The sequence below is a fragment of the Pithys albifrons genome, chromosome 14 (genome assembly GCF_047495875.1).
Source record: "Pithys albifrons albifrons isolate INPA30051 chromosome 14, PitAlb_v1, whole genome shotgun sequence".
NCBI lineage: Eukaryota > Metazoa > Chordata > Aves > Passeriformes > Thamnophilidae > Pithys > Pithys albifrons.
Genome location: NC_092471.1, coordinates 12051802 through 12076124, shown reverse-complemented (window position 1 = coordinate 12076124; position 24323 = coordinate 12051802). Strand labels below are relative to the sequence as shown.

The 24323-nt window shown below is 41.3% G+C and overlaps 2 protein-coding genes across 2 annotated transcripts in view; one reads left to right on the top strand and one right to left on the bottom strand.

Moving 5' to 3' along the window:
- Positions 1 to 24323, top strand: part of PSMD10 (proteasome 26S subunit, non-ATPase 10) — a 57462-nt gene that overhangs the window by 4860 nt on the left and 28279 nt on the right. The window lies entirely within an intron of this gene.
- Positions 1877 to 24044, bottom strand: VSIG1 (V-set and immunoglobulin domain containing 1). Its single transcript, XM_071569630.1, has 8 exons — positions 23996 to 24044; positions 20583 to 20743; positions 13254 to 13361; positions 7654 to 7852; positions 6184 to 6339; positions 5383 to 5502; positions 3872 to 3998; positions 1877 to 2451 (listed from the first exon to the last, which is right to left on the bottom strand). The coding sequence occupies exons 1-8, from the start codon at positions 24042 to 24044 to the stop codon at positions 2268 to 2270; spliced, it is 1104 nt and encodes a 367-aa protein (XP_071425731.1). The 3' UTR covers positions 1877 to 2267.

Here is a 24323-nt window from a genome sequence, read left to right as displayed (position 1 = left end):
GTTATTTTCCTCACCTTCCTCCTCACCTCCAGCAACATGTTTTGTTTCTTATTTTTGCCTTTATTTTTAGTACTATCCATTACATGCTGATGGTTAGAGGCATGAGAGGAATCTTTAGTCAGGAACTTGTGTTGAGTTGTTCTCTTGTTTTATATAAAAACATTAACATAGCTTCATAATTTCTACTTTTTGAATAAATATAAAACCTATAATGTTCTAGGCAGGTTCTATTAGTTATAGAAGATAATTCGAACTTCACCCACATAAGCTCCTATCTTACTGTAGCAAGTTGTGTAAGGAATACTTGCAGATAAATTTGTTTAGGTGAGATTAACAAAAGATTAGAAAAAATATGATAATGATCGTATAATATAGTCCCCTCTTCAATCACGATAGTGCTGTTGCAGAGATGTGGAACTTGGAAAGGTGTTCCAGTAAGAAAAATGTGCTAGGATGCATAAATATAGCAAAAGGCTTTAGAAGAACTAATACACCTATAGAAGTGACATGAAGACAGTTGTTTATATTTTCCCATGAAGGGAAGGAGTAAGAATGCTTAGGAATATGAGATAAGAGAGTATTTAAAATGATTGCTGCTGTCAGCCAAGTTGTAGGCTCCCTCAGACAATAATTGACTTGAATTTTATCATGGGGAAATACCTTTGATAAGAAATAGCACCCAAACAGGAGTAGATAGTCTCTCTCTTGCTGTTTCTGAATATGTTTAATGTCATCATTCTGCACGTTTAGACAACTTTGGATGTTAATATCAGTCATTTTCAGTAGGCTGCTCAACCCAGATTGAAGGATGGGAGTTACGGGTTTTGCTTGACCAGTCAACACGAGCTGCCTGATTAAGGAGACTTCTGTACAGTTCATGGCTTAAGGTTTACCCTGGACATTCAGAGAAGAGAGGAGTGTGAGGGTCCCCTGGTAGAATATGGCAGTGTTGGTATTAGCAAGGGTTTGACCCTCAGTCTGGCCCAAGCAGTTTTTAGCTAAAATAATATAAGAACACTGCAAATGCTCTTTTACTCTGGAATGAAGTTAAACACTATGACACACATACCAAAGATAAATATTTGAAAGCCAGAAAAGTTATGCTTAAAGATCCCAAATGACTCTTAACTAGGACCTTATGTTTTACATCTTTAAATGTTGCCATGTTTTCCCCCTTTTTTCCCTTTTTACTTATTTTTTTCTTTTTGTTCACTTTCTTAATGAACATATTTAGAGCTGTAGGAACTGAACCTGAAAATTTTAGTCAAAAATTTTAAAGATGAATGTTGCATGTATCTAATGTTTACAGGCTAGAAACAGTCACCAAAGGATTTATGCATATTAGGTCTTATAAAAGATGTAAGTGCCAAAAAGTTCCAGATCCCTGAGCCAGATACATTTTTCTGCAGAGCATGAGACTGAAACCAGTGTGTCCTTGTGTCAGCGAGGACCTGCCTCATGTAGTTCAGAAGGGAGCTACTGAGGCTGTGGGTCTGTATTCACGTGAGCTCTTCTGGAAGTAGCTGTCTTTGAAAAGAACTTTCTGAAAAACTGAGATCGTGTAACCTTAGAAATGAGGCGCAGAGGGAAGAGGTGTCTGGTGATCAATGTGCATGTGGTTCAATTCCCTTTTGTCCTTCCAAGGGACTCGACTGCTGGCTCTGTGTGTGCTTTGCACTACTTGCCTTTCCTCTTGGTGCTTTCACCTATAGAAAATAGGCAGTAACAGAGTAAAACTTTCCAGGATTTTTTTTAAGCAAAAGTGGAATTCAGACACACGAGATTTCATTGGCTCAGGTCTCAGCATCTGTTTCTGCATTCTGATGAGATTGATGTAACTTCTTTTTACTTCTGATGTGCAAAACTGGTTCTTTAAACACTGCAATGTATTGATCATCATGATTGTTCTTGGTACACAGGGAACAGGCTGGCCAACACTGTTTCTGGAGAAGACTGCTGTAGTTCAGAACTGTATAGATACACACAGCATTACTGGTAGTTGACTGGAAAGCTCTTACTTCAACAATTTCCTAATTAGTTTTGCAAAATAGGTTGGATTTTTGTACAGTTATAACAAGATAATAAACAAAATTTGGTTACATTCAAGGCCAAATCTTCTGCTATTCACATGTAACATTTTCAATCTCCAGCCCAGTGGTTCACAATGGAAATGCCCATTTAAGTTTTAGTCATGCTTCTATGTTAATTCAATAACAACAGGTTTTGGATAAAGGGATCCAAAGCCAATGAGGAAAACTATTAAAACTCTAGGCTGTTTCTTCTTTTTCCAGTTCTTGCTTCTCGTTATTGTCGGGTGCTCCAGGGGCTGTTGTTTCATCAACACTCGGGTATTCAGTTGTTGCATTGCTCGATGGAACTGTGGTCGCAGGAATGTTTTCTTCATTAGGTACCTGCACATAGTCTGCATTGGATTGTTTCTGAGCCATTTCTCTGCAGGAAGACAGGATTAGGATTGTGACTGGAGTCTCTCAAAACAATGAACCTTTGTATTTGCTAAACAGTAACCCTGACATTATTAAGACTATTCCAAGATTGTGTAAAAAGCTTACAACATCCCTGCTGCTGAGGCAGAAAGAGTGACAGAATATTAGCTAATAAGGCCTCTGCATCACTGGTTTAAGTGATCCTGTTAGAATAAAAAGGATTTTACTGTGTTTAAATGCTAGGCCAGGAAAGTGGAATGGGAAACGGAGCAATGGCAGTGACTGAGGAGGGGTAGCAAAACACATTGCTTGGTGTGAGCTTTCTGGGAAATTCCATGCAGATCTGGTGTCCCACTGAAGTGCATAAAAATAGAGTGCAGTCAGAAAAGAATTATGGAAAGACTGAAATCTAGAAAAATACTCTAGAATGGATTTAGTATTTCAGAAAAGACAGAAGTCTAGAAAAAATATTTTTAGTAAAAAGTATTAATTCCATTTACCTTACCAAAGCAATAATAAATCAGCTTACAATATTGAAGCACTGTCACATGTAAAAATATCAGATGCAAGTGGATTAATTAAAAGCAGTAAAATTTATTAGGATCCAAGCACAAAATTAGATGTTAATGCTACATTAATTGAAAACAGAAATGAGGTGCATGAGTGACTGGCCACTGGTCTGGGTTAGCAGAATTCTGTATCAGGAAGCCTTAGCCCTGTGCTACAGGGAAGTAACATTTTTTTCTGGCCGCAGCTGCGTGTATTCATTTAGCATTTAGATCATGGGGCTAAATACATTCTGTATAGCACAGAAGGTTATCCCTATTCTGTAGATTTGACCATTTAAGGGTAAAATGAACAACCAAAACACAGAGGATAAAACATCTCCAGAGCAGGATAAAAATGGACGTTCTGGGCTCCATTCTGTTGCCTAAACCTTGTGCTTCCTGGGATTTGAGATGCCTTGAAGTATCCTGAGTGTGTGTCCTGTAATTTCAGATAGCACTGCAATGAGTCCTCTGGGTTTAAATCCCAGTAAATTTGCTGAGGTGACCCCTAGCTGGTGTTTCTGTTTTACTCCCTCCACCGGCTTTTAACAGACCCCATTAACTTTTAGATATTAAGAGCTGTTTTTCTAACTTGCCACTTTTAGCTTGTGTTGTTTAAAAACATTTACTTTACTATTTTAGATACTGCTAAGTAGTAGTTGCCTGTTAACATAGGGAAAAGGGTAACAACTGTTACAAGAGCAACAGGTGAATAGTCCCACAAAAGCAAATGTTCCCACTTTGGACGTTTTCTCAAAACTTATGTTATTTACCCTTCAAAAAATGTTTAGAGTAATTGCATTTCACTTTAGTTCTGGATTACCAGCAGTGCTTTTACAGAAATATTTGTCTTAAAATGAAGCAAGCAGAAATTCTTACTGCATCTCATTATTTGGTGACTTCCTATTTTTTGCCTTCTTGTTTAAGACCCAGACGATAATGCAAATGATAACAGCTGCCAGGATTGCTCCAATTAATGCTCCAGCAACAATACCACTGTCTGAATCTGGAAAGGAAAAGAAAAGATTACTTGACCTTTTTTTAAAGTAGGAATATAGCAAAATCCCATGGAAATTTAGTGCAGGAGCCTTTGGCAAAAAGAGGCATTGGTTTCAAAGAACTACTTCCAGGGGTGAGGCCAAAGATTCTTTAGGAAAGTGTGAACTGTGCTGATGTGATCTTTGTTGCCTCCTTTCTTGTTGGTTAGCTCTCTATCCCAACAAACTCTCTGTTTATGGCTGGCTAAGGGAAACATTAGCCTGTAACACTGCCAAAAGCCTTTGCTCTTCAGTCCTGGCAAACACATTCTGAAATTCCAGTTGCCTTTATTTCTGTCTTTCAACTGAGATGTAAAATGTGGGCTCTGCTCATTTGTGAGCCTCTAAAGCCTTCTGGGCAATCCCATGGTGTAAAGGAGAGCACTCTGGACTCTGAATCACAAGGTCGTGAGTTCGAGTCTCAGTGGGACCATCCTCTGGCAGTTAAAGCCTCCCTGCCATCCCATCCCATCAGATCTCGGATGCTCAGCAGGGTCAGCCCTGGTCAGTACCAGGTGCTGTGACAGTCCTGAGGACTTCTCTGTCACTGTCCAAGCTCGCTCGGCCGTGGCAGATGGACCTGAGGACTTAAATGGTGGGGCCAGTTCTGCGCACGCTGAGCCTCACCTAAAACATCCACCGGGCAGGCTGGAAGGGCAAACCCACATGGGGAGAGCCCTGCCCAAATCTGTGTTCATGAAGTTTGACCATACATACATACATACATACAAAGCCTTCTGTTGTCACTTTAGTGCAGCTTCCTGCTCTGACCTGCCATTTGCAGGTCATAGACCACTGAATCATTGAGTGACCATTTCAGGGACATCTCTCATGGCTGGTTGTACAACTTAGGCTTGGCTCTTGTTAAATGTTACTGGTTCGGTGAAAAATCTGCATGCAGGTGTGGTAGACCACTGCTTGAGCACAGTCAGGATAAGGTATTCTGTGACTGCAGTATTTTCAGCCAGTGGTTACATCTACAATGCCCCAGCCCTTGTACTCCCATGTTTCAGTGATGGTTTTAATTTCTGGAGTGGGGGGACCTCAGTGGGACTGTTGGCTGGAAGAAATTGCTCAAAATTCCATGTCTGTCCATTCTCAGTAAAGGCTCTGTAGTCAGAACCAGGTCCAGCTCCTGCTCCCTGTGGGAAATTAAGCTGGAGATGTTAAACCAGTTTTCTAGGTCGGTGTAAATTCTGGGCATGCCTGGATGAAAACTCTGGAGCTCTCCAAATCCTGTTCTGTTCTTATGTGGAAAAGAAAATTCCATGCTTCAAAGTTGTTAGGGCATTTTCCTACAAGCTGTGCATGTCCTACATCAAAGATGTGATTACTTTCAGGCTTTAAACTTACGTTTTGCCGTTAGGTCAAGCTCACAGGTGCTGTTCCCCAGGGTGTTGCTGGCTATGCACCGGTAATAGCCAGTTTCAAAGGTAGTGAGGTTGCCAATGTAAAGAATGCCAGTGTTTGGATCTGTGACAAACAAGGAGCAGGTACAGATTACTATTTTTATTCTGTAGAGGCAAACAGTTCTCTGTAGTTGGTAGCATGAGAGCTATTCAAAGATTGGAAACAGGGTTCTCTGATTATTTGGTTATTCGTTATTATTTTTATATTCTTTAAATAAAAACCGTTTACCTTCCTTGAAAATTGCTCCAGTGGATTCTGCAGGGGCATATTAGAACATGAGCAGGAGGCCTCTACTCTGCCAACCCCTCTGGCTGATGTTCTGCCCACACTGATACTGTGGTTGTTTGCATAATTTCACAAATGAAAATGTAACGGGTACTGAAAATTTTTTGGATGGAAGAATGTCCTGGCACTTGAATGACAAATTGATTTAACTTAATCCAATGTCACTTAAAATTTCAAGGGAAGTGAGACGTAAAGGCATAAATATTTCTCTCATTTTAACAATTTAATGGTATAGATAAGACTTCAACATTCCACACATTTTTTTATTAAATAGAAAAAGCGTCCTGTGTTTTGACAGCTGTTGGCCAATTTGAATAAGTAAAAGTACAATTTTGTGATATTCACCATTGGAAGAAGAGGATAAATTTTAACTAGCCAATATGATACACAGTGTTTGGACTGTTGGTACTAGGAAATTTCAGATCTTGGACACAGTACAATAATCCTACAGTTACGTACTAAATTGTTCAGTCACAGGCTTGAGGGTGTTCTCCTCGACTCTGTACCAGCGGTAGGTGGGATGAGGCAATCCTTCCTCACACCTGCACAGAAGGTAGATTAGATGGCCTTTTTCAGGTGTTCCTTCTATTTTGCAGAAAGGTTGTGACGGTTTGACTGTAAAATAGCAATGAGGAGAAGAGACACGTTGTGAGCACATACCTGAGGCTGCAATAACCCACCTCGAGTTCTGGTATGTGCTGCTCTCAGTAAAGATTTCTACAGATTTCCATCCATGAGCAGAGTCTTATTTATGGATATGACAAAAGCCTCTCCCATAAAAAATTGAATAATATTAAATATATGTACATGGCCTAGGGTACAATATTCTTTTCCATTTACATACTAACTTATTATGGAGGTGTTGAGACAAAGACTATCAGTTATTTTCATTATAACAGGCCACTCAGTATTTGTGATACATCATTCTGCTACATAGAAGCATCATTTTCTTTAGGGACATGGCAGGAACTTTTCCACAGAGAGGGAGAGGATCAAGGCCTGATTCTTCAGTATATTACAGCTGTGGAGGAAATAAATCAACTATAGTTCTGTTAAAAAATGTATCTGTTTTGATTTCATTTCCTCACTTTTCACATAAGGGAGGATTCTGTCTTCACTTACACCTATTATTTTTCATTTCCTACCTACAGATGTGCTGTTGAGGTTCTTTAGAGCACTGTCAGGGAAATTCAGCCATCAATGAATGCAGCCCAAATTTGTGTGCATAAATGAACAACCTTTCTTGGTTTTCATGTGACAAGTGCAATGTCTAGCTCAGCTGCTCCGAGATCTACTACTTATCGTGGGAATTTTAGATAAGAATTATCAGTAATACTTCGCTTTTCAGAGGATGAGTTTACATATGTCTTTTTCTTGTCTCTGGAAGACAGGCAAGTGAGGTTGGAATTCTGTTCTCTTATGACTGTGATTCGTCACTCTGACCATGTATGAATTTTCAAGAAAATTAGTGATTTGGTGGGATTAGTACAAACATTTATCTTATTAGGATGTAAAATATCTCATTCCGCTGCTTTTCATCCTTTCTGTCCTGCCTGTTCATATTTGAACTATTGCTTTCTTCTATCCAAGGCACACTTTCTATTACTTCCCTCTAACACATGATGTTTCTAGAGCTCTTGGGAATTGGTGTGAGCCAGAACTCTTGGGCTGTACTGCTGCCTCTCCCTGGATTTATGCAAGTCACCCTGACCGACATCAGGTAGAATTAGTGAAATTTTGGTCTTTACCAGGGCTGCACGTAATGGTTTTAGAGAGAAGTTGTCACTCCCAGCTAAAAGGGTGTTTTAATTTAATCAAAGCTGCCTGGGTACCACAGCTCTGCATTCCCTCTGGCCTGTGTATTCTGAGCAGCGTTTCATAACACAGGAAGTAAACAACAATACAGCGATGGAGAGGGAAGGCACTTACCCAGCACACTGACTATGACAGATTTTTGACTCTGTCCAGCATTGCCCTGAGGGCTGAAAACTTCACAGGTGTAGGAACCGGTGTCTGAGGGCTGCATGTTGGAGATTGTTATTGATGCATTCCCTGGACCTGTTGCAGCTGTTATCCTGTTCTTAAATGCTCCATAGGAGTAAGACTGGCCTCCTGAATAATAATAGATCTGTGATAAAGAATCAATTGTTAGTTTAATAACAAGAAATCTTCTTGCTGCTTTCTTTGGTACTCATAACACAGTATTTTTGATTAAGCCAAGCAATGGCACCCCTTTTCTTGCCTCTTTGCCCAAGAAAGCAGAAATAAAAATATTATACATTTGAATATGTATTTGGAATGGTTCTTAAAAGACAAGCTTTTCAGAAATTGCATTTTTTAATTGTGTAATTGACAGTAGCTAGGTTGAAGCATAGACTGATGTGAAAACAAAGGTGAGACCACTGACCGTCATGTGACCATTCTATGAAAAAATGCTGTCATGGACAGTGAATAGTGGTATCAATTGAAGTACTGATGATTTGTGATATTATTAATAAGAAGCTCAGTAGAAGATTATGGTAAGGATGGACCTGTCATTGCAAACACTGGGTGACTGCAGAGCTTTCCAAACACAGAAGATGGCAAACAGAATTGAAATGAATTCACAATATATAGCTCTAAGCAAACAAGGCACCTGATCTGTTGGCAGCAAATCTGTAAGCAGAAAGAATGCACTACAAGAACAGCAGCAGAGTTCATCCCACATGCAACCATGCTGTTCTCTTTGTGCCATCAGCGTTGGAGACAGTGTCGTGGTTTATCCTGTTTTTTTGAATTTATACCAGAGATGGAATAAGTGCTCAGTGGCCTCAGTGCTTGGAGGGGCACCTATGTGGGATCAAGAAGTTCCCCTTTCACTAAACAGTAAAAAAGTTTTGCAGAATGATAGACATAGTAAGGATAAATGTGTCTAAGGAATGGAACATTTGCTTCTAAATAAAATTGCAGTTTGACCTTGACTGATTTCATTGACTTCCGTAGCATTGATTGCTCTTAACAGCCCTGTGGAGTAGAAGTGGCCTCATAAGCCTGAACCTGTTGTCTGTTGACAGAAAGGAGAAGTAGAACTGTGTTCATTGTGGACACTGGGTGGCAGTTCAAGGCCTGGGCCCTGAATCTGTTTAGGAATTGCAGTATCTGACCTGCTCTGGGGTAAATACAATAGTTCTCAAGGAGTACCCACACTGTCCAGTCTAGCTCTGCTCTGAAACCAAGTCTGAAAGAACAAAGCTAATGTGGAAAACCATAGTTCATTATTTTCCTCAGATGTTAATGATCGCGTTGTATAGAAGTGGCAGTATTTGGGGAAGGCAATATGTGCATGTGTCTACATGCACAAACTAGGCAAAGTGAACAGTTCCAGCACACTCAGTCTTTTCTTTAAACTCGTGAGAGGTAACCATATAGAATTGCAGATTGTGACCCAAATAGATATACCATTGTTCCTACTGACAGTCCATAATCAGCAGTGTAAATATATTTATTGAAGCTGAACTAACAGCATGTTTTTTATGGGAAATAGTGGGAAAATGCATGTCAGAAAAAGCTTCACAGACTCCTCTGAAATGCCATTCACACCTGAGTAGTATCAAAATTTCCTTTTGGTCAAAGCCTTTTAGGGACACTGCAAATCCCCAGGCAAGAAGTATAATTTGCTTTACTTTGCAGATCAACTGATTGCATTTTGAATTAAGAATATTTATTCTTAATTCTGTTTATCCACCCTGATATGATATTGACTGAAGTCTTTAAGCAATGTTATCTAAAAGCCTTTATTAGCTTAAGGCAAGGTACACCCCCAAACTGCCAGAGCACAGCTGGTTTATGCAATGATCTGGCTTTGAAATGAAGGTCAGACCCAGGCTGGGCAGCACCAGCAGCTCCAGGACTGCAGCTTGGCCCCATCTCAAGTGCAGTTTTGCTTACTTCTCAGCCAGTTTCTATCTTTCCCTGCCCCAGCTTTACAAACAGCAGGTACCATTGTTGCAGGGCTCTGAACACCAAAGCATTCCCAAGGTGTGGAACACTTGGTGTTGCAGTGAGGAAGCATAAAAGGTCTAGGGTTAGTACAGTGATAGACTCATTTAGAAAGTCTGATGAAGAGCTGGAGAGGCCCCCTAGTTTCCATTGTTTGCATGTGATACCATCAGTTTTAAAACTGACTTTATACTTTGTAAATGTCTAGAGATGGATCTCCATTGCAAAACTAGAGTCTGGATGCACAGCCTTGTATTCCCAAGGGAAGGAGAGTGTCCAAAATAGGGAGTTTGGTTTAAACAAACTGCTCGCCAAAAACCAGGTCTGCCTAGAATTACAAAAACACACTGGCCACACTGGTCTAATTCTACATTTAGCAGAGTATGAGCAACAACAGAGTGTTACTTATCACTGTCTGACGTTACAAGAACTGTGACTTCTGCCTTCAGACTCCTCTTAAGCTGATGTCCCTAGATAGCTCTCGACAGTGATGGGCTGGATTTCCATCTCCACTCCCCCAGCTGCACCTGTTGTGGGGCAGTGGGAGAGCATCCATCAGCTCTTTACACTAATGTGAAATTAAGCCCTACAATGACCTAAGTGAAGTAATGTGTGTCTTAGCACAGCATGAGAGGAGTGGCAGGCCCTTCATACCCTACTAAAAGGCCTAATTTCTGGGAAAAGGGACTAAATTTTACTCAGTCTACCTCAGAGTGATTTGGGATTTATGTGAGAGTAAAGAGTAGAGGGAGGTGTCCACTGAGAATTAGCTTAGCCATAGCACATGTTCCTGGGGAATGGGACTGGCACTATGAGTCTGAAATGCTGTCAGGGTGTGCCAGTAAACACTATAGAGGAGCAAGTGCTCCTCGGTATGTTTGACCTGAAGTCAGAATGAATTACATGTTTAAGTCTTCATATAATGCACTGAAAAATCAGCCTCCTGTGTTCTCTCTTCTGATTGAATGCAGAGAAAATATTTTGTGTGCACTGTTAAATCTGAGGCAGATGTCAACACATCAGACTATTCTTGCTCTTCATGGATTTACACAGAGCCTTTCTGGTTTGGATTTTTTTTTTCAAGTATGAATACAAAGGCAGTGGAACATCCTCAGGTAATGCATTCAGTTCCTCTGCAAGCTCCTGCCTGTTCTCTGTTCTGCTCCTGTTCGATGCTTATCTCACTGGCTCTGGAGTTCATTGCCTGAAGGAAGGTGGTAAACACCAAAAAGGCTGAGTAATGTTGTGATTAATTACTGAGTGTATATCTTGTCCCAGAGGCATGATTGGATTGTGTGCACAGGAAATTTCTTTTAAGAGGAACGTGCTTCAGTTAGTTGGCTCTGAATTCATAGTCCATTTTAAACAATACTCTCAAAATGGCTATTTTAAACCTCAGAGTGAATTTGTGCTGTCCTTGAAAAGCTCATTTATGTCTTTCAAAAAACTGAAAAGAAAATCTTTGTAAAAATGTTTCTGTTCCAATTCAAAAGCAAAAAACCTCTTGTTTTCTGTTGAATATATGGAAGACTATTTTTGGGCAACTGACAGTTGACACACATCTCATTGACATTTCTTTCCATTTTACCTAAAATGTATGTATGGGAAAGCTGTATTTAGACAATAGTAGGCTTCTCTGAAAGCCTTTTAATCTGATATAATAAATATATTTTAAGTGCACCATCGTGAATGCAAAAAAATACCAAAGAAACCTGTTCTTCTCTTGAAAAAATATGCTTTTTATGTCCTGAAGCAAATCATGAGCAGCTCTAGTGAAGTCGATGATTTACCAGAGTAGAAACAATCTTGAGGGTGCAGTAATGGTTGCTGATTTTCCATACTAGCTGGTTTGCTCAGGCAAATTTTTATAAAAGGGTGCCTTTTCACATTTCATGGGAGCAGCTGGCTGGGATGACTAATCAAACAACTGACAGAAAAAAGAGCAGAGATTATCACTCCTAAAACTGCAGGCTCCAATAACTTCACAATCTGCAAAATTCTACAAAACAGCCAAGTTGCCCAGAAAACATCTCCCTGTCCTTAGAAAGGGTTGCAGTTTAGTTGGTTAGTCAGCCTGTGGGTCAGGTGGTGCCTGGAGCTGCTGCAGCAGCCACCCATGCTCCTGGGCTTCCTAAGGCAGTGGTGCAGCTACTCTGCATTTCCACAGTCAGTCTCTGCTGCAACCAAGAAAAGGATTTTGGCTCACAGACTTCCAAGGTAGTTTGGGTGCATTATGCATGTACCTGTTTGGGGTAGCTGGGTTACAAACAGGCCAGGGAATTGGAATGATCATACTCTGTTAAAGACTGTTAAAGTCTCTCTCACTGATAAAAGTACAGGAAGATATTAACAATTTTACTGGTTTGAGAACATGATCTATTGAATTCTGAGGACAGGCAGAATTTATAAAATAACAAGGATGTTATCACTCCCTTAAGCATCTTACCGTCTAATTAGAGAACAAATGCCACACACTGAGTGTTAACGAAGGCTCAAAGCTCAGATTCTGAACTCCACTAGATAAGAAAGGAAATGCTCATGCATGCATTGGTTTCCTTCACGTGTGTCACGTGACTGAGTCTGGGCCCAAATGCCTTATTTCACCCACAGCTTCTTTTCACACATTTTTACCAAAACTCTGATCTGCCTGATTGTAGCAGGGATATTGTACCCTTCATTACTGGGATTTTTACAAAGGTAATCAAGGATGTTAACAATGACTAAAGAGTCTTGTTGCAATAGCATGTTGGTAGAAGAAAAAAGGGAGGGAGTCAGAAGCCTTTAGAGGATTAATCATTCAGCAGCTTTAACTGATGCAAAATATTTTTGAGGAGCAGCTCTTTGATGTTCTCACAGTATCATTCTTGTGGCTGAACTATTAGTGAGTAATTCCAACAGTGAATCAAGAACAAATGTATTTTCACAGTGGATTTGGTGTGACTGCTCTTCAGCAGTTATTATTAGACCTCAGTTTACACTGGGCTGTGCCCTGTACTTCATGGTGAGACAGGAATCCCACTGCAGTCAAAGAGAGTTTGGAATGGATTACAGCTGGAACACTGAGCTGACAGCTGAGAGGAAGCCAGTTCAGCAGGCAACTCAGTGTCCTCTATCCACCGCACCTCAAAATATTTTTATATTCTATAAAGGAGATCCGGGATGATTTTTCATCCCTGTGTAAATTTATAGCCCCAAATTTGGGCTATCCAGACTTGCTCACATTCAGCCCAGAGACTCCTGGTGGTGTGGACATGCCTTTCAGATACCCTTTGGGTAGAATATTCCTGAAGGTTCTAGTTAAGCCACCTAAAATAGCTGTGGAGAAAAACCCCCGAATGGCTATATACAAAATAATTTTGATAGAGAAGAATGCAATAAAAAATAGGGTGAGTTAAAAATTCTGAATCATACGTCTAATTCAACTTATTTCAGTCATGTGCTAGTTTTAAGATTTTAATCCAGAACACAAATACAAGTTTCATGGAAGCATAATCTACTAGAAGCTATTTAGCTCCTTTTTTCCCTTAAGATTATGGTGATTGTTTTCTTACCTTATATCTCCAGCTACATCTTCCCCTTGCATCTGTCACATACACCATCTTTTGACAATGACTGACTGACTTTTCATCCATACTCAGAATACCGTGACACGGGGAATGCTGTATTTGAGTAAAAATGTGCTGATCTGAGAGTTAAATGAGACTTTAAACGTTCCCCCAAAATCAAAGAGCCACCTCTCCACACAGCTCCCCACCTGCCATCAGTGCTGACCACAAGGGCAGGGTGCCTTGTGTACAGCATATTTTGCAGAAGACACCTCAAGCCTTGTCAATCACGAGATGCAGTAGAATCCTATTTCTAAGTTTTACCTAAAATTAGGCAAATTAAGATTGAAGTCTAATGTTTGCTCCAAATACCCTAGTTACAATCTGATCATTTTCTGCTTGTCTGGACTTTTCACACAGAATCACAGAATCACAGACTATTCTGAGTTGGAAGGGACCCACAAGGATCATCGAGTCCAACTCAGTGGGCCAATGGGTCAATGGCCCATACAGGGAATTGAACCCATGACCTTGGCATTATTACAACCAAATTTTGTAATAAGCACAGGCAGTCCACCATAATCCCACTGACATCCAGGGGTTCACTCCAACTGCAGTGACCTGACAACAGCATCTCCATTCCTCTGCCTCTGCTTTCCAGGAACCTATTCCTTCTAAGTCCCTGCTCAGCCATCTAAGTGCTGGATAAAACTCAGTTTTTAAAAATTACCTCTAGGCAAAAAGAAATGGTCTTGTATCAGAGAGGCCCTTTGCAGGAAGTTTTCCTGTACCTCTTCAGGATGTGCTGCACACAGGCTCATCTCTGCTCGTGGGCTGAATGGACTGCCCTGCTCGCAAGCTGGTGTCCCCAGGGACACTGACAGCCTCTGAACACATGCTCTCAGTTGTTTGTGGCTGAAAGCCTGAGATGTGGAGCCAGAAAATGCATGGTGAGGAACTTATTCTTTCAAAAGCTTTCATGGAAACCCCACACTTAAAGGGCTGGCTGGCCCCTGGCTCTCACATGGAAGCCCAGTGCCCACGGCCATGCCTTGCTTTGTGGGGGACAGCAGAGTTGTGCTGGCACTGGGACTATTGATAATCTGAATTTGAGGGTCCAGGGTGCCACCTTTTTTATTGGCACAAACCTCCGTCCTTCCTTGGCACCAGAGGGTTAGGGTTAGGATTAGGGTTTGGGTTAGAGTTAAGGTTAGGGTTAGGATTAGGCTTCTCTTTTGTGTTAGGATTAGGGTTTGAGTGTTTTTTTAATGTTGATGGCGCAGCATCATTAGCACCTGAGAGCCCAAGGCTGCCACCTTTTCTCTTGGCACAAAGCTCAGTCCCTCCTTGGCACCAGTGGGGCTGGGAAATTGCCATTTTTCAGCCAAGAATTGAAGGTGGACCAAGATCCCTCTTGGAAAAGGAATCGAAAGAGGAAAGGTGCCAGCCCACAAAGGGCTGGCCTAGTTCTCTCTATTCTGCCACACCCCCTCCTCTCTCCACTCTCGACTCCTGGGTTAGGGTTACGCTTAGAGTTACGCTTAGAATTAGGGTTAGGGTTAGGGTTAGGGTTAGGGTTAGGGTTAGGCTTCTCTTTTGTGTTAGGATTAGGGTTTGGGTGTCTTTTTACTGTTGATGGCGCAGCATCATTAGCACCTGAGAGCCCAAGGCTGCTACCTTTTCTCTTGGCACAAAGCTCAGTCCTTCCTTGGCACCATGGCTTAGGGTTAGGATTAAGGTTAGGGTGAAGCCAACAAAGGTGTGCTCAGATCATTCTGGTTCCTCTTTTTCTTTCCTTATGCTTTCCTTCCCTTGTCACCTGTTACTGATCAATGTGCCACAACTGTGCTGCCTCCTAGTGGAGACTTTGCAGAGTGGCTCCTCAGGCCTGTAGTGCTGGGACTGAGGAGCAGGAGCAGAGTTCTCCTGAGGTAGCAGTGTCATCTTCCTTTTCTGAGGGGGTACGGTGGGACCCTCCTTGCCCCTGTCCGCAGAGTCCTACTGTCTTGGTAGTACAGATATGAGAAAAGGACAGGGCAGGATGAAAGCCAGTACATAAAATAAATGGAGAATAGTCCTCTTGTTATGTGCTGCCACCACTCTTCCCCTCTCAATTGCCCATCAGTAATTTTACCAAAGCAGTGTCAGTGTCAGTGTTCACAAATATTTCAAGCTCACTTTTTTGGAGAACATTTTCATAGGAAGGCCATCAATAATTCTATTTCTCCTACAATTAACAGGCATCCATGACCTTTACTCATCTAGTGAATTTAAAATTTCAATCAAGTATTCTGTCCTGGGCACAGCTTGGGTAGCCATGCAGTGTCCCTGATAATTTCACTGACTTTAGCTGTGGGTGGCCTGGGCTGGAGGCTCAAGGTGTGGCCCTGGCTGGGTTCAGTTGTGTTTAGCTTTGCAATGCTGTAGCCTCGCCTGTGCAGAGTCAACAGAGGCTCCAGGCTTTCAAACATTTACTTAGGTGCTTTACCCTGAGGCCAGCTGAGTGACTCAGAGCATGAAATGAAGCACAGATGTAGGTCTTAGCAGGAGCTGAGACTTCACCTTTTGAACCAGGCCATGCTGTGATCTACCCTGGGTGAGCTGAATAAATACTGTTTGCCTCAGTTTGTCTGGATGTAAAATAGAGATAGCTCAGTATTGGAAAGTCCTCAAAATTCTTGGCTGGGAGTTATTATTTAAAAATTAAATTTATCATTAAAGGTCATGTTGCTAAGGGCTATGGGGAAAGAAGAAAAAGTTAAAAAATATGTATGGCATCCTATAGTTCTGGCCAGGTGGGGGTTGGTCTCTTCTCCCAGGCACTCAGCAATAGGACAAGGGGGCACGGGCTCAAGCTCTGCCAGGGGAAATTGAAGTTGGAGATCTGAAAAAAATTCTTTCCAGAGAGAGTAATCAGGCACTGGAATGGGCTGCCCAGAGAGGGGGTGGATTCCCCATGCCTGGAGGTTTTTGAACTGAGATTGGCCATGGCACTGAGTGCCATGATCTGGTAAAGGGACTGGAGTTGGACCAAGGGTTGGACTTGATGATCTTGGAGGTCTTTTCCAACCCAATCAATTCTATAATTCTATTCTATGATTCTATTTCACATTATTTTATTCTTACATTATTGAGTTCAAATGAGGGGAATTACTTCTACTGGAGAAACTTCTTAGGAGAAGAGCAGAGTTAGGCTCAATTAGTGAAAAGATCTATATTCACATACTATATATAAACAAGCTGCCTTCAAAATAGTGCTGTGAACACCTGCCAGTGCTGTTTGCTGCCTGCCTCTCCCTGGTGCTGCCTGGGAGCTGCCTGTTTGTGGCATTTCCTCAGAGCTGCTGTAACTGCCATGGCTGAGCTGCCGAGCACCTGCACCTGCACAGGGGGAGGAGGGCAGGGGAACCAGGGGCTGAAAACACCAGAACCAGCAGCAAGACACAAAACCAGCCTCAGAAAGGCTGTGCTGGGAGGCAGGTCTGCATCAGGCCCACAGAGTAATGCACAGCATGGCCTCACCTTGAGGCAAGGTAAAATCTCTTGAATACTCAGGGACATTAAATTAACACTGGCCCTAATCCTGAATTTGGTCTTGCTGATTTCACTCCAGACAGGACTGTACCAGAGCCTACGCATCTCAAAACACTGCAAAATCTGTCATGTAAGTGGCAGTGAAAAATAAAGGGCTGCCTATGACCTCTGCTTATTATATGCCATGTCCTAGAATCTAGTAATTTAAACCTCCCATTCACTAGTGCTCCAAGCCAAAAGCATCTTAATGACATAAATTTGCCTTAACTAATTGTGATGTTCTACAGTTTGCTTTATTTGCTGCCACTGTAGAGAGAAAGGGCCATATTCTCAATTATTTAAATAAACAGTATTTATTAAAATCAAGGGGTTTGTTCCACCCATACTTGTTATAGAGAACATCCCTTCTGCTTAATCTTATTATTGTGAATATACTGCCCATGTGAATAATAGGGTCATCAAGACATCTAGCATTTACTAAGATGTCAGGAATATTTAAATATGTACTAGGTGGGAGAAATAAATGCATTTTCTGCAATTTTCTTTTTTAAAAAATTCTAAGTCTCCATCATCAAAATATTTCACAGAAATTTCCAGCTTTCAAAAATATTATCCATTTAGTTGCTGAAAAAACTGGCAAATTTTGAATAGAGCCAGAATTTTCAACAAACTTTTTCAGGGCAAATATATGATATTATAAGGAAATGTTCATTTATTACAGACATGTTAGAAGAATCTAAATATCTCCTAAAATTAAATAATCTTATTCTACTTAAAATGCAAGCTATTGTTGTGGTATTCAGTAAGATTTGGTGCCAGTCTTTTCAATATAGTTGGTTTTGTCACCTTATCAGCATATTAACTTTATTTTTGACTTGCATTTTGGTATTGTTTTACCTAAACAATGAATGCCAAAGCTGGCAATCTCCTCTATTGCCATGCATATGTTTCCTACTTGGAACAAAATGTGACACTTAATTCACCTACATGCCAAGCCACTGGGGCAAAGCCAGGTTTGTAGAGATTATTTTTCTTGTTTAAACTTGTAGGAGAAAAACACACAGACTTTCAGGCTCTCAGTCCTTTCTGAAACTCAGGAAAGTCACCAGCCTGAAATAGAAATAGCAGCCTCATAGGGAGGGAGGGTAAAAATCTGATTTCATGTTCATCTGTGTTGTAATTTCTTAAACCGTATTTTCCACAGGCAGTCCTTTCTTCCCAGTGTTTGCATTAACACCACCAATTTTATTGTGAATAGGTTCAAAGTGGTAAGAAATCGCTATATTGTGGTAAAAGGACGCAGGGTCAGGTAATACAAGACTGAAGGGGTTGCTGACAGCATTTTAGAAGGAGCAGTGCCCCAGCTCTGCAGCTCTCCAGGCAGAGCCCAGGCTCGCAGGAGCAAAAGGGACCCCTCGAGGTTTGCTGGGCCCCACAGCCCAGGAGAGCTGGCACTGCAGTGAGAGGAGAGTGCACCTTAGTGTTCAGGGAGAATGGGATTACCCACTAACCCCTGGCCTTTCCAGACTGAACTGACTTTATTTAATGAAAATTAAAGTCATCCATTGCAAATGTGTTGCAGTGTGAAAGTGAATTTACCATGAAATGAGTCTCAGGGAGGGGAAAACCAGCTGGAATTTTCCCCAGAGTTATTTCTTACAGTCCTTTTAGGCATGGCTTTCCCATTGCCTGCAGTGAGAGCTGCAGAAGCCAGGAGTGAGCGCTGGAGGGATTGATCCATAAGGTTTCCCTGACATTTGATAGTCTTACATCAGTTAGTTCTTGTTGAGCATATTCTGAACCACCCACAGTATTTTATAATGCTCCAGGGGTATTTTTCTCATCATTGGTCACAGTTTACAAATGGTTTTCCCCTCCTATATCTCTTGAAACTGTGTGATTCTCCATCTAAGATACTTATAACTACAATCTTCTTATTTCTCTTGGTTGTGACCAGAAAATGTATGGCATCTATGGTCCTGCAATATGGAAAATTTGACACAAGTACAACAGAGAGGTTCTAACCCAACCTGAAGAAGATGGGCTCAATCCTATCTCAGTGCTGTACTTCCCACCTGAACAAGCAATTAAAATTGAAGATGTAACATACAGGATCAAAATTATAATATATTGTACTATGTACAACTTAGGAGACCTGCAGCTACCACCCTTTCATGAATAATTCTTCATTTAATAAAATAGTTTTAACTTAAAGAAAGCAAACAATTAGTAACAGCTACTCATACAATTAATCAGGCAAGGTGTGCATACATCTGTCTGGCATTCAGCTAGAGTCAGAATTTGGGATGGGCCCAGAGTTTGTACTTGGCACTGACACAGGCTTTATCTGTGGCTGTGATACACTGCAGGAGGGTAAGCAGTTCTTTCTTAGGTTAAATTGCCATTTCTTACATATTGGCTACTGCTGTTCAATGCCAAATGTGTTACATCCTGCACATTCTGCAAATTACATTCTGCTAGAATTGATAAATCAAATAGTTTAACTCTATCAACAGTGGCAAACCTCCTGTTGTAACATTATTAGAAAATTAGTGAACGTGACAAGAATATCCTCAGTGTGGACTGTGATATTCCTTTAAGTCAAATCTCTTTAACTTTTGATTGAGATTTTAGAAAAAAAATGTTAGCAATGGGATAAAAGCATCCTGATTGTTTCACAGGCACAAGCCTTACTCCAGGGCATGGGGAAAAAATTCCAGTCCTCTTCAAGGATGCAGTAACACTTCTAATCAAGGTTTTTTCTTATAAAGGAAGGTGTTGCTGACTGCTCAGCACCTGTCAGGACTGAGCTGATGGAAATTTGCACCCTGTATGTTATGCTGGGGGTGAAATTCATTTCCCCACCAAAACAGAAGTTTGAACAGTAGTGTGTGTACGTAGAGGAAGTTACACATCCCATCCCTGCCTCCTTCCAGGCAGCCCAAGCTGCTCCTCAGGGTGTTTCCAGCCACGGGGGAGGCTCAGGCAGTGGTTACTGCATGTGGCTGTCAGGTACTGGTGCCTTTCACAATCCCCGTGCTGCTACCGTGCTGCCACTCCAGCCTTCCCCACGCCTCCTGACACCCCCGGGGTGAGGTGCTGTTTGGCTTTGCAGCCTCTCGGGTTCTCGGCAAGGGCAGGGAGCGTTTGCCTTTAATCTGTAATTGTTCTGCTTCCGCAATGACAGCTGCGGGATGCCATGAAATACCAATGCGAGTTTGCTGTGGCGAATTTCCTGCCTTAACAACTTTGTGCAGAGTCCTGCCAAAGCACTCCCTGCCCGCTTTGTGCTGATGGTCCATTGTCAGGCATCGTTCTTCTCACTGAGCCACCGAATCGGGGAGCTCTCGTCTGACCCTTAAATGGGGAATGCATTGTCATAGGCAAGGGCGTCTCACCAGGAAAGCAGCCTTCACAATGGCAGGAAATATCTGCCAGACAAGAGAAAAGGGAGCTGGTCCAGGGGCTGCAGGGCGTCTGTGATTTTTGGACACCTGGTTTTGGTTCCTGCTTCCTGTGTGACTTGGAGCAAGTCATTTGAGCATCTGAATCACTTTTTTACTTTCTTATCACTTTCTAAAGGAATTCAGGATGCCAGTGGGATCTATGAGCCCAGATAATTTGTACATCTGCCCCTAAATTTCACTGCATCACAGTCCTTAGTCTTTAGAGTGCGAACACCAACACTACCTGCCTCCCTGACCTGTAGTAAGGATAACCCTATCAAATGTAACAAGACTCTTTGAGGACTTAGAGATATCTTAAATATAATTTCATAGGAATAATAAATAAATGGCTTACGGTGTGCAGCTGGCTCTCTTTGGCACTGTAAAAGCTCCACTGAATAAAGAAATTTCCCAGCGGTTCAGAACTCGTGTATGTACAGAGGAGGGTTGCATTTCCACCTGTAGTGACATTCACTGTCTTCTCGGGGACAGTCACCACAACAGCGCTGACGTGGCCTGTGGGCAGAAAGTGTGGTGAGGAGAGATCAGCCAGGGCTGGCCCTTGGAGCTGTGCAGAAGTGCCTCACTCCCTGTGTTATCAAAGGAACCCACAGGACACGTCTAGTTTGCCTCCTTTTCAGTAGTTTCCTTTGGGCTTTGTGTGGACATGTCAGTGATAACAAGCTGGGAGTGGGTAAAAGCTGGCAAGCAAATAAATCCCCCAGAATACCTGTGCCCTTGCAATGAATAATATCCTGGAAAAGCACAGTTCTTAAACCCATACTTGTTCTCACTTGCAGATACTCATCTTCCCACTAAGCTTGTGGCTAAACTGAACCTTTCTTCTGCACTCTCAGTGCTCTCCTGCACTTGCACTCTCATTCACAGCTGTGTCTTGCCCTCTTTTACAGCCTTTTTAGAGGTTTTTTTGCCGTTATTTCCTTAGATGTTTGATCTCCTCTGTGGAGCACCATTATCTACAGTGCTGTTCTTACCTTCTGACTGGGACTCCTTGGCACTTTTGGGTCTCTCAGCTGAAGCTCAGCAGCCTTTCTCTGCTGTCTTTTACTAATTACTTTGCCTTTTTTTAGGTTTCTTAGGGCTTCCATCCAGAAGCTGGGTTGCTTTTTTTTCATTTCTTTTACATTGAAAATATCAAACTAAGCTCTTTGGATGTGGATTGTATGAAGTTCTGTGATAACTCGATCAACCCTTTCTGTTGTGCTCAAAGCAGAGAGGGAGCAAACATAATTTATGAGCTCTTCCCCATAACGTTCTGTTCAATTGTGACTACACAACCATAGCAATGAAAGGAGTCAGGCACCATGTAACTGTATTTATCTGTTTCTGTTCTCTATGTAAGTTACCAGCAATGGTGACACACAGCAACAAAGCTAGAACTGTTAGAAACACACCTCTGAATGTCAGGGGTTTGGTAAGTTACTGGGTCCAGTTTTAAAGCTACTGTCTATTCAGAAAGAGAGTATATTTCTTTTGAATGTTATGGAAAATATAGGTCCTTTTGAGCTTTCTGTGCAAAACAGGCAAATTGAGAACTTCATGTTATAATAATGTTCATGTGGACTTATTGCATGTATTAATGATAGAGCCCAAACATGTAAAATATTATTAATGCAGCACCTCTGCATTTTTGTTTGGGTGCTGCTTTTGAGAATTTAAGCAAAACTTCCAGTAATACCAAAAAAAATCATTTTTCTGAAATTATCAGTGCAGTGAGAGAAAACATTGTTTAAAAAAGAAAGATATTTTTGTATCTTTAACAATAGAAATATTACAGATTTATCAGCTGGTACAGTATGCAAACTGAACTCTGGGTACTGTTTTCCTTGTTCAATGGCTTCAATAGTAAAAGCTCGCTGTGAGAAAGAAAGGAATAATCTACTTTCCATGTTGATGGTGGCTAGGATGAGAATTAGTGGGTTTAAACTACAGGATTTATATCAGATGTGAAGACAGACTCATAGGAATGGCTGGAGACTGACCTAGATGTGTCAAACCTGCCCTGGGGAAAGAAGAGATCCCAGGGCTGGCTGCCAGTCCTGCTTGTCTTGTGAGTTCACAGCAGCTTAATTCTTACTGAGGTCTAATATAAAAGCTGTGTCATATTATTTTAGGTATCTCAGTTCACAGTTCTCAGCTTTAAGAATTAGTGTTGGCCAGAGGATTACAGTTTCTTGCCACAGTTCACATGTATTTGTTTTCTGCTCTTTGCAAGATTAAAGCTATGGTCTTGCAACACAATGTCATTCTACTAAAAACATCCATTTTCCAGACATCTGCTCCATGTATTTTCTTTATAATTCTCTGGTTTTGGAGTCAGGAATGTTACAGAGCCTGACTGTTATAAGTTTTTCCAGAAGAAATGAATTTTAGCAGAAATTACTCCACAGAGCATTCTGGTTTCCATAAGACTATATTTGGAAGAAATACATTTAATTGAAATAGGGTTTTCTCTAGTAAAAAGATAAAGTCAAACCCCATCAAAACGACCTTGTCCAATGAGGCTCTTTAAAACCAACACTAATTGCAAGATGGAGCTTTTGACTGACAATGGACTGAACTGGACCCACAGAGCCTGTTCCCTCCTCATGGGTGTTAATGGGAGTTTCACTTTGCTTTTAGTGCACAGTTTCTAACCCCTAATCCCATTTCATACATATAGACCTTTTGGTTTGAATGAAAAAAGTGCATGAGTAAGAGGTAGCTCAGTAAAAACAGCTCATTGATCCACATCTTTCACTCATCAACATTAAGGTAAGGCTGTTTCCTTCCTACAGAGAAAGTCTTTGCAGTTAATTGGGAATCACCCACTTTCTCTCAGGTCCTTTGCAGTGTTTAATGCTCATGAAGTAAATCAAAGTTTTGCTGACCTTTTCCCAGCCACAACAGAAGCCCATCAGCCTGGACACAGTGCTAGTCTTAAATCCAGACCTTTCAAATTAGAGGACATTGTTTTGAACAGTATTGGTACCAACTCTGAATTACGTTTAATTTCTAAGGTAAAAATCTATTGGGTTTCTGTCTATGTGAGAGTTAGAACACTGAAACTCCAGGAGCAACCATCTAAAATATTTCTATGGCATTCAAACCAGATAATTCCATATTGAAAAGAACATGTGGAAACTAACTTCCATTTTCTGTAGTGGATACAGAGGCTGTTCATCTCCATGGAGCATCCAACTTAAAATGCCTATTTCTCTATATATTAAAACTAAAGCCTGGCGCAATGAAATGCCCTTTAACATCAATAACATATAATCTTTAATATGCCATATAATTCCTAGATTCCACAGAGTTTATATCATCACAACTTCAGGGAAATCCAAAGATTATTTGCATGCTTAAAGTTAAGCATCTCCCTAAATTTTCAGGTGGTGATGGGCCTGAGGCATCATTCCCCAACCCTATTATCAAGAGGAGACAAAAGCTGAATATGAGAAAACCTAACCTTGAAACACTTGAAAGACCTGAACGCTCCGTGCGAGAGCTCTTTGCCTCTTCCCGACCTTGGAGCAAAGCATTAATCTACCAAAGCTAAAATTCTGTTCTTGAGCAAAAACTCTTACCAGGCAGTGGTCAGTTTGCAGATTTCCATAAAATGGCCTAGCAGTAGAGCCATGACTTTCATTCCATCCTGAAATAAATCATCTTGAATATTCTCCTAGTTTGTAAGTCAGGTTCATCTGCTCTCTCACTTCAACAGGTTCCTTTATTCCAGTGCTATTTCAATCAGTTTGTTATTCTTACCTGCAAGGACAGCTGCAATTGGAAATATCTTCAGCATTGTTGCCCACATCTTCTTGATGCTGGGAGAAAAAAGAGACTAGATGCTGCTTCTGACTTCGACTGAAACTCAACTGTTTTATTTTTTTATGTTGGTTTTTGTTTTCCTTATCAGCTGTGTATCAACACGTCAGTGAGCTGTTTCATTCTCCTTTATCACATGCGTGCCTTTCTCCGACTAGTGGTGTGACTGTTCACTTGAAACCATTTTGTGGGGTTTGAGCAACTAAGGGTTCTGTTAATAATAAACCTTTGAATTAGAGAAGCCCACACTCTCCCACTTGCCAGGGCC

Bases quoted from the DNA above. Each gene is read 5' to 3' on its own strand.
- VSIG1 (XM_071569630.1), bottom strand. From the start codon at position 24,044: ATGTGGGCAACAATGCTGAAGATATTTCCAATTGCAGCTGTCCTTGCA. The intron at 3,999-5,382 runs GTAAGTTTAAAG...TTTCCTTTCCAG, and splicing joins GCTTGACCTAACGGCAAAAC to ATTCAGACAGTGGTATTGTT. The intron at 2,452-3,871 runs GTAAGAATTTCT...GTCTTCCTGCAG, and splicing joins TCACCAAATAATGAGATGCA to AGAAATGGCTCAGAAACAAT.